The sequence below is a fragment of the Danio aesculapii genome, chromosome 11, assembly GCF_903798145.1.
Source record: "Danio aesculapii chromosome 11, fDanAes4.1, whole genome shotgun sequence".
NCBI lineage: Eukaryota > Metazoa > Chordata > Actinopteri > Cypriniformes > Danionidae > Danio > Danio aesculapii.
This window is the reverse complement of record NC_079445.1, coordinates 1,308,130-1,322,586: the sequence shown is the minus strand read 5'-3', so window position 1 is coordinate 1,322,586 and position 14,457 is coordinate 1,308,130. Positions and strand designations below refer to the sequence as shown.

General features: G+C 35.7%; 1 protein-coding gene across 2 annotated transcripts in view; it reads left to right on the top strand.

Annotated features, from left to right (window-relative positions):
• The window catches only part of iars1 (isoleucyl-tRNA synthetase 1), a 72,393-nt gene that overhangs the window by 1,957 nt on the left and 55,979 nt on the right, over window positions 1-14,457 (top strand). For both annotated transcript variants that reach the window (XM_056467808.1, XM_056467807.1), the window contains 8 exons: window positions 751-907; window positions 2,487-2,606; window positions 3,286-3,368; window positions 4,974-5,091; window positions 5,237-5,384; window positions 8,313-8,400; window positions 10,486-10,546; window positions 12,779-12,874. In XM_056467808.1, coding sequence (XP_056323783.1) covers window positions 751-907; window positions 2,487-2,606; window positions 3,286-3,368; window positions 4,974-5,091; window positions 5,237-5,384; window positions 8,313-8,400; window positions 10,486-10,546; window positions 12,779-12,874 — 871 coding nt within the window. The remainder of the gene's footprint in view (window positions 1-750; window positions 908-2,486; window positions 2,607-3,285; window positions 3,369-4,973; window positions 5,092-5,236; window positions 5,385-8,312; window positions 8,401-10,485; window positions 10,547-12,778; window positions 12,875-14,457) is intronic.

Here is a 14,457-nt window from a genome sequence, read left to right as displayed (position 1 = left end):
ACACACACACACACACACACTTGCACATATACACACACACGCGCACAAATACACACGCACACTCGCATGCATGCATACATACATACATACACACACGGTCAAACACACATGCACGCATACATACAAAAAAATATGCATACAAACGCACATGCATACAAACACGCATACGTAAACACATGCACTTTCACTCACTCATGCACACACATACATGCACACTCGTGCATACATACACACATTTGTACACATACAAACACCCACACATATGCATGCATACATACAAACACATGCATACAAACACACCATACATAAACACATGCACACTCACGCATATACAAACACACACCTGTGCATATATACACGCATACAAACATACAAACACACACGCATATGCACGCATACAAACACACATATGCACACATACATACAAAAAAACACAAATACACAAACACAATCTCGCATACAAACACACATGTGCACTCACTCATTCACACACATACATTAACACACCTTACTGCTTGCATACATGCGGACACACACACACACACGTACAAACACACATATATGCATGGATACATACAAACAAATACACAGACACACTTGCACACTTACATGCATACAAACACACACACACACACACACACACACACACACACACACATATATATATATATATATATATATATATATATATATATATATATACACATATATATACACACTCTCTGTCTCTCACTCTGTGTTTTCGTCCAGGTTCACGTTCTACGACGGGCCGCCCTTCGCCACAGGTCTGCCTCACTATGGTCATATTCTGGCAGGAACCATCAAGGACATCGTGACGCGATTCGCTCATCAAAACGGCTTCCACGTGGAGCGCCGCTTCGGCTGGGACTGCCACGGCCTGCCGGTGGTGAGAAAACAGAGAAAAAGAAAGATCTAAATCGTCTTAAAGAGCGGGAGAAATGGTGTTACACTGCAAAAAAGAAGAGTATTTGTCCTGTTTCTAGCCAAAATATCTAAAAATTCTTAAATCAAGAAGCATTTTCTAGACAAGTCCAAAACAACGTCTTGTTTTCAGAAATAATGAGTCAAAATGAAGTGAGTTTTTCCTTAAAATAAGCAAAATAATCTGCCAGTGGGGGAGGGAAATAATCCACTCAAAGTTCAATCCAAAGAGAGACATTGGCTTTTACAGAGTTAGCTTAGCAAAGCCTACAGCAGACGAAGTTTGGGGACTACAAAAAAAAAAGTACATTCGGGCTAGTGAGATCACAAACGCTTCAGGTTACATGCATTCACACTGCTCAGGGAAGGGGCGTGGCCAGAGGGGCTGTAATGTAGCAGAGAAAGCTAAAATGGCGTCCAAACGCTGCTATTTCCACAGAGCTTCTTCTGTTTCTGTATTTGGCCTTCCAAAGGACACCACACAAAGAGAGAAGTGCTTACAATTTAATTTAATTATGTTCCAGAGAATTATAAAAATATATAGCTAGCATTTGACAAAGGACAGCTTCCAGAATCTCTCCCAGTTCAGTGCTGGATTCAGCTGAAAGGAGGAGCAGCTCCAACCATAATAGACCAAGCTGTGGATTGTGAGCCACGACCTGTAAGTGTATTATTTGTTTAAATTGATCTAGCGTTAACGGTATGTTGTAGCGAGGACGTAAACAAGGATGTAAACAATGGGAAATGCTGTTTGGCACCGCTAACAATTTAGCTGCAAGCTCATATTTATCCATCAAACCGCTGTAAACAGCCACAATCTTCAGCAGCGCTGCAGAGTCTCTCTATGCGAACGCTTTCCCTGCGTTCTACATCTCAAATAACTAACTTTTAAGATTATAACCCAATATATGTGAAAGACACTTGTCAGATGTTATTTCAGACAGCAGGCGTGAGGTTCAGCTGTGTGTGCGCTTCATTTTCTGTCTGATTCAGGCTCAAACTGACACGGCTACACTGACTGATAGTGTTTACACAGCAGAGGCACAGCACGTGCTAGTAGAGGCATGACTGGACTTGACGCTTTCTGGTGACGTGGAGCTGATCTGTGAAAAACAGCACATTATGTTAGTTGACCAATCAGAGCCTCTTGAGGGCTGTCCTATCGGAGGAACTAGGAAATATGACAGTCGTTTTCATGTTAGCTGAGTAGCTGTATATAATTAAAGTAAGATATATGAAAAAAATAAGCATGAGCACACATCGCTTTGCATCTTATAAACACAACTATGCCTTAAAAATACACCCTGGAGCACCTTTTTAAGGAAAAACTGACTTAATTTTGACTGATTATTTCTGAAAACAAGACGATAATTCTTGCTTGTCTAGAAAATGCTTCCTGATTTAAGAATTTTTAGATATTTGGATTAGAAACAAGTGAGAAAAGCCTTTGTTTGCGGTGTATAAAGTGTTTTAACATTGTGTTGAGTCTTCTACAACTGGTCCAAATGCGTCTAGTAAAGTCTGTGATTGTTGTTGTTCTTCAGGAGTATGAGATCGATAAATCTCTGAACATCAAAGGACCCGAGGATGTGATGAAGATGGGCATCGAGGAGTACAACAAACAGTGCCGGAGCATCGTCATGAGATATGCTGATGAGTGGGAGGTACGTGTGTGTGTGTGTGTGTGTGTGTGTGTGTGTGTGTGTGTGTGGTTGTGCATGTGTGTGTTTGTTTCTCTAAACTAAGAGCAAAACATAGTTACTGTAGTTTCTGAACACTGTTAGCATTAAGGACGGCCATATTTAGTTTTTCTGCGAATGTGATAATGGTGGCTCAGTGGTAGCGCTGTGCAAGAAGGTCGCTGGTTCGAGTCCCATCTGGGTCAGTTGGTGTTTCTGTGTGGAGTTTGCATGTTCTCCCCGTGTTGGTGTGGGTTTCCTCTGGGTGCTCCGGTTTTCCCCACAGTCCAAACACATGCACTATAGGGAAGTTGATTAACTAAATTGGCCGTAGAGCATGTGTGTGAATGAGTGTTTCCCATTACTGGGTTGCAGCTGGAAGGGCATCCGCTGCGTAAAACATATGCTGGAATAGTTGGCGGTTCATTCCACTGTGGCAACCCCTGATAAATAAAGGACTAAGCCGAAGGAAAACGAATGAATGAATGAAAATGATGCTTCAGTCCATAAGGTTTTTGTCAAGGTAACAGATAACAGGATGCCAGATTTTGTCAAATTGCTCAAGTTTTCATTTCAAACTGTTCCTAATCCGCCCCAAATGTAATGTAGAAGTCCTTTCTCCAAGCCACTAATTGTTATTGATTAATTATTATTATTATTGCAGAACTCTGTGAGGCGGATGGGGCGCTGGATTGACTTCAGGAACGACTATAAGACTCTCTACCCCTGGTTCATGGAGACTGTGTGGTGAGAGCTGCTTGAAACACACACAGACAGAGACACGCAAATACCGATTTGACTTTAAATTGAAACTACATGGCATAATAAGCGAGTATTTTTTCTAATTTTCTGTATATCCTGTCTCATTGGTTTCCTGTGCAGTACATGTGATTTGCTATGGTAATTACTTATGTTTAGAAGCTCATTTTATTAATCAAACCTGACTGTAACTAGCTGTGTGTTTCAACGAAAATAATGCACACCCTCCAGCCAATCAGAATCAAGAATTTCAAGACCTTAGAATAAAAAAAAAGTATAAAATTATATATATTTTTACTCACCGGCCACTTTATTAGGTACACCTTACTAATACCGGGTTGGACTTCTTCTTGCCTTCAGAACTGCATTAATCCTTCATGGAATAGATTCAACAAGGTACTGGAAATATTCCTGATGACATGATAGCATCACACAGTTGCTGCTGATTTGTCGGCTGCACATCCATGATGCCAATCTCCCGTTCCACCACATCCCAAAGGTGCTCTATTGGATTGAGCTCTGGTGACTGTGGAGGCCATTTGAGAACAGTGAACTCGTGGTCATGTTCAAGAAACCAGTCTGAGATTATTGGCGCTTTATGACATGGTGCGTTATCCTGCTGGAAGTAGCCATCAGAAGATGGAGACACTGCTCATAAAGGGATAGACATGGTCAGCAACAATACTCAGGTAGGCTGTGGTGTTGACACCATGCTCAATTGGTACTCATGGACCCAACGTGTGCCAAGAAAATATCCCTCACACCATTACCCCACCACCAGCCTGAACCACTGATACAAGGCAGGATGGATCCATGCTCTTATGTTAAATTCTGAGCCGAGCATCCGAATATCCCGGTGTGTCTTCTGCTGCTGTAGCCCATCCGCCTCAAGGTTGGACGTGTTGTGTGTTCAGAGATGCTCTTCTGCAGACCTCGGTTGTAACGAGTGCTTATTTGAGTTACTGTTGCCTTTCTATAAGCTGGAAGCAGTCTGGCCATTCTCCTCTGACCTCTGGTATCAACAAGGCGTTTGCACCCACAGAACTGCCGCTCACTGGATATTTCCTCTTTGCCGGACCATTCTCTGTAAACCCTAGAGATGGTTGTGCGTGAAAATCCCAGTAGATCAGCAGTTTCTGAAATACTCAGAGCAGCCCGTCTGACACCAACAACCAAGTTCAGTCACTTAAATCCCCTTTCTTCCCCATTCTGATGTTCAGTTTAAACTGCAGCAGATCGTCTTGACCATGTCAACATGCCTAAATGCAGTGAGTTGCTACCATGTTGGACAGGTGTACCTAAAAGTATGTGTGTAAATATACACACCAGACAATACTGTATGTAAATTATATGTCATTTAAGGGCACATACTGAGATCCAAATGTAAGATTGTATGATTTTACTGAAGTGAGTGTTAACAGTTCACATAATATAAATAATAAAGGAATAAATGTATATATTGAATCAGTGCACGGCTGATTTCCATCCTTTATCTGTCTTGTATCGCCTATGGGAGCCGCCAGATCTGTAATGTACTAATAAACCAGCACTGAGTGTGTGTGTGTGTGTGTGTGTGTGTGTGTGTGTGTTCAGGTGGGTATTTAAGCAGCTGTATGACAGTGGTCTGGTGTACCGCGGGGTGAAGGTGATGCCGTTCTCCACCGCCTGCAACACTCCGCTCTCCAACTTTGAGGCCAATCAGAACTACAAGGTAATGCTGTGTGTGTGTGTTCATGTATCTGTTCATGTGTGTACTGTGTGTGAGCGAGAGGTGTTGTTGGTGTGTGTGTGTACTGTGTTAGTAGAGACGTTGTTGTACTTCGTATGTGTGATGTTGTTAATGTGTGTGTGTGCAGGATGTGCAGGACCCGTCAGTGATCGTCAATTTCCCGCTGCTGGAGGATCCGTCTGTCAGTTTGATCGCTTGGACCACCACACCCTGGACCCTCCCCAGCAACCTGGCACTCTGCGTCAACCCAGAGCTCATCTACGTCCGGGTCAAAGGTCAGCACGCTGTTACTCTACAAATATATTTATTCATTTTCTTTCCTTTTCCCATCATAAACTAAGCGTACAACAACAACGCAGGCTACAGAACAGCTCAAATCCACACTATTCTCACTTGTGTCTTAAACAAATAAATAATAACATTAATACTAAATACAAAAATAATGATAAAATAATAACAGTAATAATAAAAATACAGACACTACCCTTTAAAGCAGCGTGGAGGAAGGAAATGGCTGACTGTGGTGTCTTTCCAGCAAAAATGTGTGCGTGTGTTGTCTGACCCTGTTGTGAGTGTCCAGCAGGTGGCGCTGTGTGTGTTCAGCTGTTCTTCAGCTCTGCTTCTGCTGCAGGAGAGACTCGTGCTGAATACCAATGAAAATCCAGGATTCAAGTTGCTTTATTGGCAATGGTGTTTTGTTGCAGTATTGCCAGAGCTTTTAATGATGTACGCAATGTGGAATATAATAATAATAATAATTTATATTTTATCAGTAATGAACAAAAAATGTGTAATAAAAAAGAATTTATTCAATTAATAAAAAATATATAAACAATAGAATAAAATAAATAATAATTAATAAAATTAATACATTAATAAAAAAGTAAATATAATAAGTAATGAATTAAATCTCTCTCTCTCACTCTCTCTCTCTCTCTTTTCATATTTTGTTGCAGTGTTGCCTAAGCAGTTTTACATTGTGTGCATTATGGAATTTAGTTCTAATTACAGTTTTAAAGTATTTAATTATTTTTTGAAAATATTTAATACAAAAAATTATAATTTTTTTTTAAATCAAATTAATAAATAAATAGATAAAAAAAATTATTTATACAGTAAACGAGAAATAAATTATAGGGTAAAAACTGTTCAGATGCTTCTTTCGGGTGTTTTCCATCACATCTGAGTCGCTGCTGTAATGACTCAGCTGGTCTGAGATCTGTGCTATACATAAATCAATGTACTGCCAAAGCATTTGTGATGTTATAATCAATAATACTTACAGTATATTTAACAATCAACATTTTAAGAATAAAATATTAATAATAATAATAATAATAATAATAATATTGAATAATAAACTATATATAACAATCAGCATTTAAATCATTTATAAAAATGTTGGCAAGATGTTTAGATTTTCAGCATTTGACCAGATCATTTTAAACAATCACATTTAAATTGAATCACATAATTATAGGATTTAATAATGTCAAAATAAAATTCAGCTCAGAATAACTATCTTTTTGACTTTGGCACATATATCTGGTATTTGAGTTTGTCTAAACTAAACAAATAGAAATGCCTTTTCCATCCCAATCCCATCCATCCATCCCAATCCCATCCATCCATCCATTCATCCCAATCCCACCCTTCCATCTATCCTAATCCCATCCATCCTTCCATTCATCCGAATCCCATCCATCCATCCATTCATCCCAATCCCACCCTTCCATCCATCCTAATCCCATCCATCCTTCCATTCATCCTAATCCCATCCATCCATCCTAATCCCATCCATCCATCCATCCATTCATCCCAATCCCACCCTTACATCTATCCTAATCCCATCCATCCATCCATCCATCCATCCATCCCAATCCCATCCATTCATATCCCATCCATCTATCTGTCCATCCCCCCATCTGTCCATCTGTCCATCCAATCCCATCTGTCCATCCATATCCTGTTCGTCCATCCATGTCCTATCCATTCATCTTGGATAACTAAGTTTTTGATTTTGGCACATATACTTGTTATTCAAGTCATTAAAAAATTCAATGAATGCAAATGCCTTTTCCATCCATCTAATCCCAATCCCACCCTTCCATCTCAACACATCCATCCCAGTCCCACCCTTCCATCTCAACACATCCATCCCAGTCCCACCCTTCCATCTCAACACATCCATCCCAGTCCCACCCTTCCATCTCAACACATCCATCCCAGTCCCACCCTTCCATCTCAACACATCCATCCCAGTCCCACCCTTCCATCTCAACACATCCATCCCAGTACCACCCTTCCATCCCAATCCCATCCATCTGTCCATCCGTCCATCCATCCATCCATCCATCTGTCCGTCCAATCCCATCTGTCCGTCTATATCCTGTTTGTCCATCCATATCCCATCCATTCATCTGGGATAACTGGGTTTTTGATTTTGGCACAAATGTTTGTTATTAAAAAAACTAAATGAATGCAAATGCCTTTTGCATCCATCCATCCATCCATCCATCCATCCATCCATCCATCCATCCATCCATCCATCCATCCATCCATCCATCCATCCATCCATCCATCCATCCATCCATCCATACATCCATACATCCATACATCCATACATCCATACATCCATACATCCATACATACATACATACATCCATACATATCTCATCCGTCCGTCCATCCCCAAATCCTTTAAAACAACAACACTATTTTGAATATATTAACAAATTAACTCCATTCTAAATGTTACATAGTCCAAAAAGTCTCCAAAATAAGCTCTTCATCTATAATTAAAACAAAACGTGCTTATTATTATTATTAATATTATTATATTGCACTGATTACATTCACAACTACAGGTTTAACGTTTGAAGTCGGTTGATTATTTTTTCTTTATTTTGCTCACGAAGACTACATTCATTTGATCAAACAGACAGGAAAAACACAAATATTATATGATATTTTAGTAATTTACACTGACCATTTTCAGTGTGAATATATGTTAAAATCTCATTTATTTGGGATGTAAAGCTGTGAATAATTAAATAAAATTTTAATTTAAAAATGGATGCCAAAATGAACGTAAAATAAACATACTTGTACGTAATGTGAGGATCTGATGATGGAGAAACATTCAGGATTATTATTTTTGTGTGAACGGTGATGTATTATATTTGTCTGTTCTGTGTGTTCAGATAACACCTCACAGAAGATTTACATCATGATGGAGGCCAGACTCATCGCTCTCTTCAAGTCAGACTCTGAATACACTATTCTGGAGCGGTGAGTTCACACACATGTATACATATATTTTGATAAGTGGTTTGTCCCAAAGTTTGCATACTCTTCTGTTTTACACTCAATAGTAGGTACTTCATCTTCATAAAAAAAAAAAAAAGAGTACATACTTTTAGGATGTGCTGTATATATATATATATATATATATACATATATATATATATATATATATATATATATATATATATATATATATATATATATATATATATATATATATACATATATATATATATACATACATACATACATACATATATATATATATATATATATATATATATATATATATATACATATATATATATATATATACATACATACATACATACATACATACATACATACATACATACATACATACATACATACATACATACATACATACATACATACATACATATATATATATATATATATATATATATATATATATATATATATATATATATATATATATATATATATATATATATATATACATACATACATACATACATACATATATATACATACATATGGACTGTAACTCAATATGAACTCTTTCTTTGTGGACATTTTGTATAATTTCAATGTCAGGAAAGTGTGTGTGTCTGTGTGCAGTATAGTGTCCTCTGAGCGGTGTGTATCTGTTTTTTGTCTGTGTGTGTAGTGTCTTTTAAGCTGTGTTGTGTGTGTGTGTGTGTGTGTGTGTGTGTAGTGTCCTCTGAGCAGTATGTGTGTGTTGTGTGTTTGTACATAGTATCCTTATAGCTTTGTGTGTGTGTGTGTGTGTGTTGTGTGCTGATAACAGTAAGCTGAGGTATTGTGGGATTAGTTCTGAGCTGAACTGCTATTATTGATTAATATCTCTGCTCTGCTGATTAATGTTCTTCAGCAGGAGACGATGTGACTGGAAAGAGAAGTAGAGATGATTTCACTGCACTTTCTGATCAAAACACTTCATTCATTCATTCACACCATCTAGTCACTTATTTAATTCATTGAATCATTTATGTCATTCATTTATTCACATCATTTATTCATTCATTCACATCGTTCATCTGTTTATTCATTTATGCCATTCACACCATTCATTCATTCATTCATTGAATAATTCACACCATTAATTCATTTATTCACACCATCTAGGCACTTCATTCTTTCTTTGAATCATTCACCCTATTTATTTATTCACACCATTCCTTCATTCATTCATTCCTTCATCCATTTAATACACTCTATCAATAATTCACACCATTCATTCACTCACTCATTCATTCATTCACACCATTCATTTATTTCATTCATTCACACCATTCATTGACTCCATTCATTCATTAATTTAATTCAATCAATAATTAATTCACACCATTTATTCATTCAATCATTCTTTCACATCATTCATTCACTTGTTCATTCACATCATTCATTCAATCATACATTCGCTCGTGCATTCACACCATCCATTTACTTAATTATTTAATTAATTTAATCATTTTATCCGTCACACTATTCATTCATTAATTTATGCCATTTACCCATTAATTAATTAATTCATCCATTTATTCATTCATTCATTCTCTTACTTACTCCATTCATTCATTTATTCATTCATTTATTTAATCCATGCACATCATTCCGTAATTTATTCATTCAATCATTCAATTAATTGATTCATTCATTCATTCATTCATTCACTCACCTTTATTTCGTTCCAGACCTGTAAAGTCTTGTGCACATTGGGACTTTTTACTCACAATTATCGTCAATGTTTTTGAGATATTCTGACATTCATGCCTAATCAACTTTTTAACTTTCAATTTATTTTAAAAGAGTTGTTTTTTAAATTGTTTGGAAATAATATTCGTGTTTGCTATTTAAAAACAAACAAACAATTGAAGCGTTTACAGCAGTAAACTCAAAACTTTGTCTGTATTGATCAATCACAGACCCTCGTATGCGCTTATATTCTAAAAGGTCAAGGAGAGTTTGTTTTGATGCTCTTCTGTTTCACTTGCTTCAGTAATTCTCCGACTGCTGTGTTGTTGTAGTTCAGTGTTGTTAAAGTGTGTTTTTTTGTTTTTATAGATTTCCTGGCAAGACCCTGAAGGGCAAAAAATACAAGCCTCTTTTCGAGTACTTCATCAAGGTAAACGTCCCTGCAGATTCATACGTCACATTCACTGGGCTGATAGTGCTCAGAGCGCAGACTGATCTTACTGCTACAATTAAATTACAACAGTAATTCTGTGGGTACATAACAAACGCAAATCTGACTTGCAAACACTCCACTAGATTACTCTGGATTGTTCAATTAGATTATTCTGTCTAATAACTCCAGTAGATTGCTCTAGAGGGCTCAATTAGATCACTCATTAGATTACTCTAGATGGCTCAATAGATCATTCTAGATTACTCCAGTAGATTACTGTTGATGGCTTAATTAGATCACTCAGTTAGATTACTGTAGATTACATCAGTAGATTACTCTAGGTTGTTCAGTTAGATTACTTGGCTAAATTTCTCATGATTACTCCAGTAGATTACTCTAGATGGCTCAATTAGATCACTCAGTTAGATTTCTCCAGTAGATTACTCTAGATGGCTTAATTAGATTACTGTAGATTACATCAGTAGATTACTCTAGATTGTTCAGTTAGATTACTTGGCTAAATTTCTCAAGATTACTCCAGTAGATTACTCTAAATGGCTCAGTTAGATTACTCTAGATAGCTCAATTAGATCACTCAGTTAGATTTCTCCAGTAGATTACTCTAGATGGCTCAATTAGATTACTGTAGATTACATCAGTAGATTACTCTAGATTGTTCAATTAGATTACTTGGCTAAATTTCTCAAGATTACTCCAGTAGATTACTCTAGATGGCTCAATTAGATTACTCTAGATTAATCCAGTAGATTACTCTAGATAGCTCAATTAGATCACTCAGTTAGATTTCTCCAGTAGATTACTCTAGATGGCTCAATTAGATTACTGTAGATTACATCAGTAGATTACTCTAGATTGTTCAATTAGATTACTTGGCTAAATTTCTCAAGATTACTCCAGTAGATTACTCTAGATGGCTCAGTTAGATTACTCTAGATTAATCCAGTAGATTACTCTAGATAGCTCAATTAGATCACTCAGTTAGATTTCTCCAGTAGATTACTCTAGATGGCTCAATTAGATTACTGTAGATTACATCAGTAGATTACTCTAGATTGTTCAATTAGATTACTTGGCTAAATTTCTCAAGATTACTCCAGTAGATTACTCTAGATGGCTCAATTAGATTACTCTAGATTAATCCAGTAGATTACTCTAGATAGCTCAATTAGATCACTCAGTTAGATTTCTCCAGTAGATTACTCTAGATGGCTCAATTAGATTACTGTAGATTACATCAGTAGATTACTCTAGATTGTTCAATTAGATTACTTGGCTAAATTTCTCAAGATTACTCCAGTAGATTACTCTAGATGGCTCAGTTAGATTACTCTAGATTAATCCAGTAGATTACTCTAGATAGCTCAATTAGATCACTCAGTTAGATTTCTCCAGTAGATTACTCTAGATGGCTCAATTAGATTACTGTAGATTACATCAGTAGATTATTCTAGATTGTTCAATTAGATTACTTGGCTAAATTTCTCAAGATTACTCCAGTAGATTACTCTAGATGGCTCAATTAGATTACTCTAGGCTACTTGGATTACTGTGGATTACTCAATTAGATTACTCTAGATCACTCAGATCACTGTTAAATTACTCTAGAGGACACAATGTTAAATTACTCTAAATTAGAATTTTAGATTACTCTGGTAGTTCACTCTAGATTGCTCAATTTGATTACTCTAGATTACATTAATCTAGATTAATAGATTAGATTACTCAATTAAATCCCTCTAGATTACTCCAGCAGATTTCAAAGTGAGCAATCTAGGATAATCCAACCAAGCATTTGGATTACTTTAGATTGCTCAGTTTAATTACTCTAAATTGCTTGATTAGATCACTTAATTATATTACTCTGGATTAAACTATTAGATTACTCAGTATAATCATATAGATTACTCACATTACTATTGATTACTTGATTAGATTACTCATTCAGAGTACTCTAAATAACTCTTGGTTACTTGAGTAGATTATTCATTCAGAGTACTCTAAATAACTCTTGGTTACTTGAGTAGATTACTCAAAAGATGATTTCTGCTTCGTGAAGTTTCTGCTCAAGTTGATTTTTTTAACAGAAGATGCAATTGAGGCGAAAACTGCATGTTCACTGCAAATATTTCTGCAAATTTGAAATAGAAATGCGCGTGGTGTGTGACATTGTGATGTCGATTCTGATGTGATATATTGTGTTTTTCTCAGTGTAAGGAGACCGGTGCCTTCTCTGTGGTGATGGATAATTATGTTCGTGATGATGACGGTACAGGAGTCGTCCATCAGGCCCCATACTTTGGAGCTGTAAGTCGCTTCTGCGCTTTACATGCATTAAAGGGATCGTTTACCCAGACATAGAAATTCTGTTATTAATGATCTGTTATTAAGACCACAAACATTCCAAAACATTAATGTGAGTACAACTGTAATCATACAAAGCTCTACTAAATTTATTTAACTTTATTACTCTAGATTATATGATTAATTACTGTTTTAGATTACTCTTAGGTTACTCTAGATTACTCGCATCACTGTAGATTTCCCAATTAGATTACTTTAAATTGCTCCGTTTGATTACTGTAAATTATTTGATTAATTCCTGTTTTAGATTACTCTAGATTACTTCATTAGATTACTCTCAGATTACTCAATTACATCACTGTAGATTACTCTAGTTTTCTCTTGATTACTTGATTAGATTACTCTAGATTACTCCGTTATATCACTGTAGATTACTCCATTAAATCACTCTAGATAACCCAATTAGATTACTCTAAATTGCTCAGTTTCATTACTCTATATTAAATGATTAATTACTGTTTTAGATTACTCTTAGATTACTCTAAATTACTCAATTAAATCACTGTAGATTACTCTAGTTTGCTCTTGATTACTTGATTAGATTACTCTAGATTGCTTGGTTAGATTATTTTAAATTGTTTAGTTTAAATTATTCTAGATTACATGATTTATTACTGTTTTAGATTACCCTTAGATTACTCTAGATTACTCAAATCACAGTAGATTACCCAATTACATTACTTTAAATTGCTCAGTTTGATTACTCTAGATTATTAGATTAATTGCTGTTTTAGATTACTCTAGATTACTTCATTAGATTACTCCTAGATTACTCAATTACATCACTGTAGATTACTCTAGGTTACTCTAGATTACTTGATTAGATTACTTGATTACTCTGTTATATTACTGTAGATTACTTTATTAAATCACTCTAGATAACCCAATTAGATTACTCTAAATTGCTCAGTTTGATTACTCTATATTAAATGATTAATTACTGTTTTAGATTACTCTTAGATAACTCTAAATTACTCAATTAAATCACTGTAGATTACTCTAGTTTACTCTTGATTACTTGATTAGATTACTCTAGATTTCTTGGTTAGATTATTTTAAGTTGTTTAGTTTGTTATTCTAGATTACATGATTTATTACTGTTTTAGATTACTCTTAGATAACTCTCAATTACTCAATTACATCACTGTAGATTACTCTAGGTTACTCTAGATTACTTGATTAGATTACTTGAGATTACTCTGTTATATTACTGTAGATTACTCCATTAAATCACTCTATATTTCCCAATTAGATTACTCTAAATTGCTCAGTTTCATTACTCTATATTAAATGATTAATTACTGTTTTAGATTACTCTTAGATAACTCTAAATTACTCAATTAAATCACTGTAGATTACTCTAGTTTGCTCTTGATTATTTGATTAGATTTTTCTAGATTGCTTGGTTAGATTATTTTAAATTATTTAGTTTAAGTTATTCTAGATTACATGATTGATTACTCTTAGATTACTCTAGATTACTCAAATCACAGTAGATTACCCAATTACATTACTTTAAATTGCTC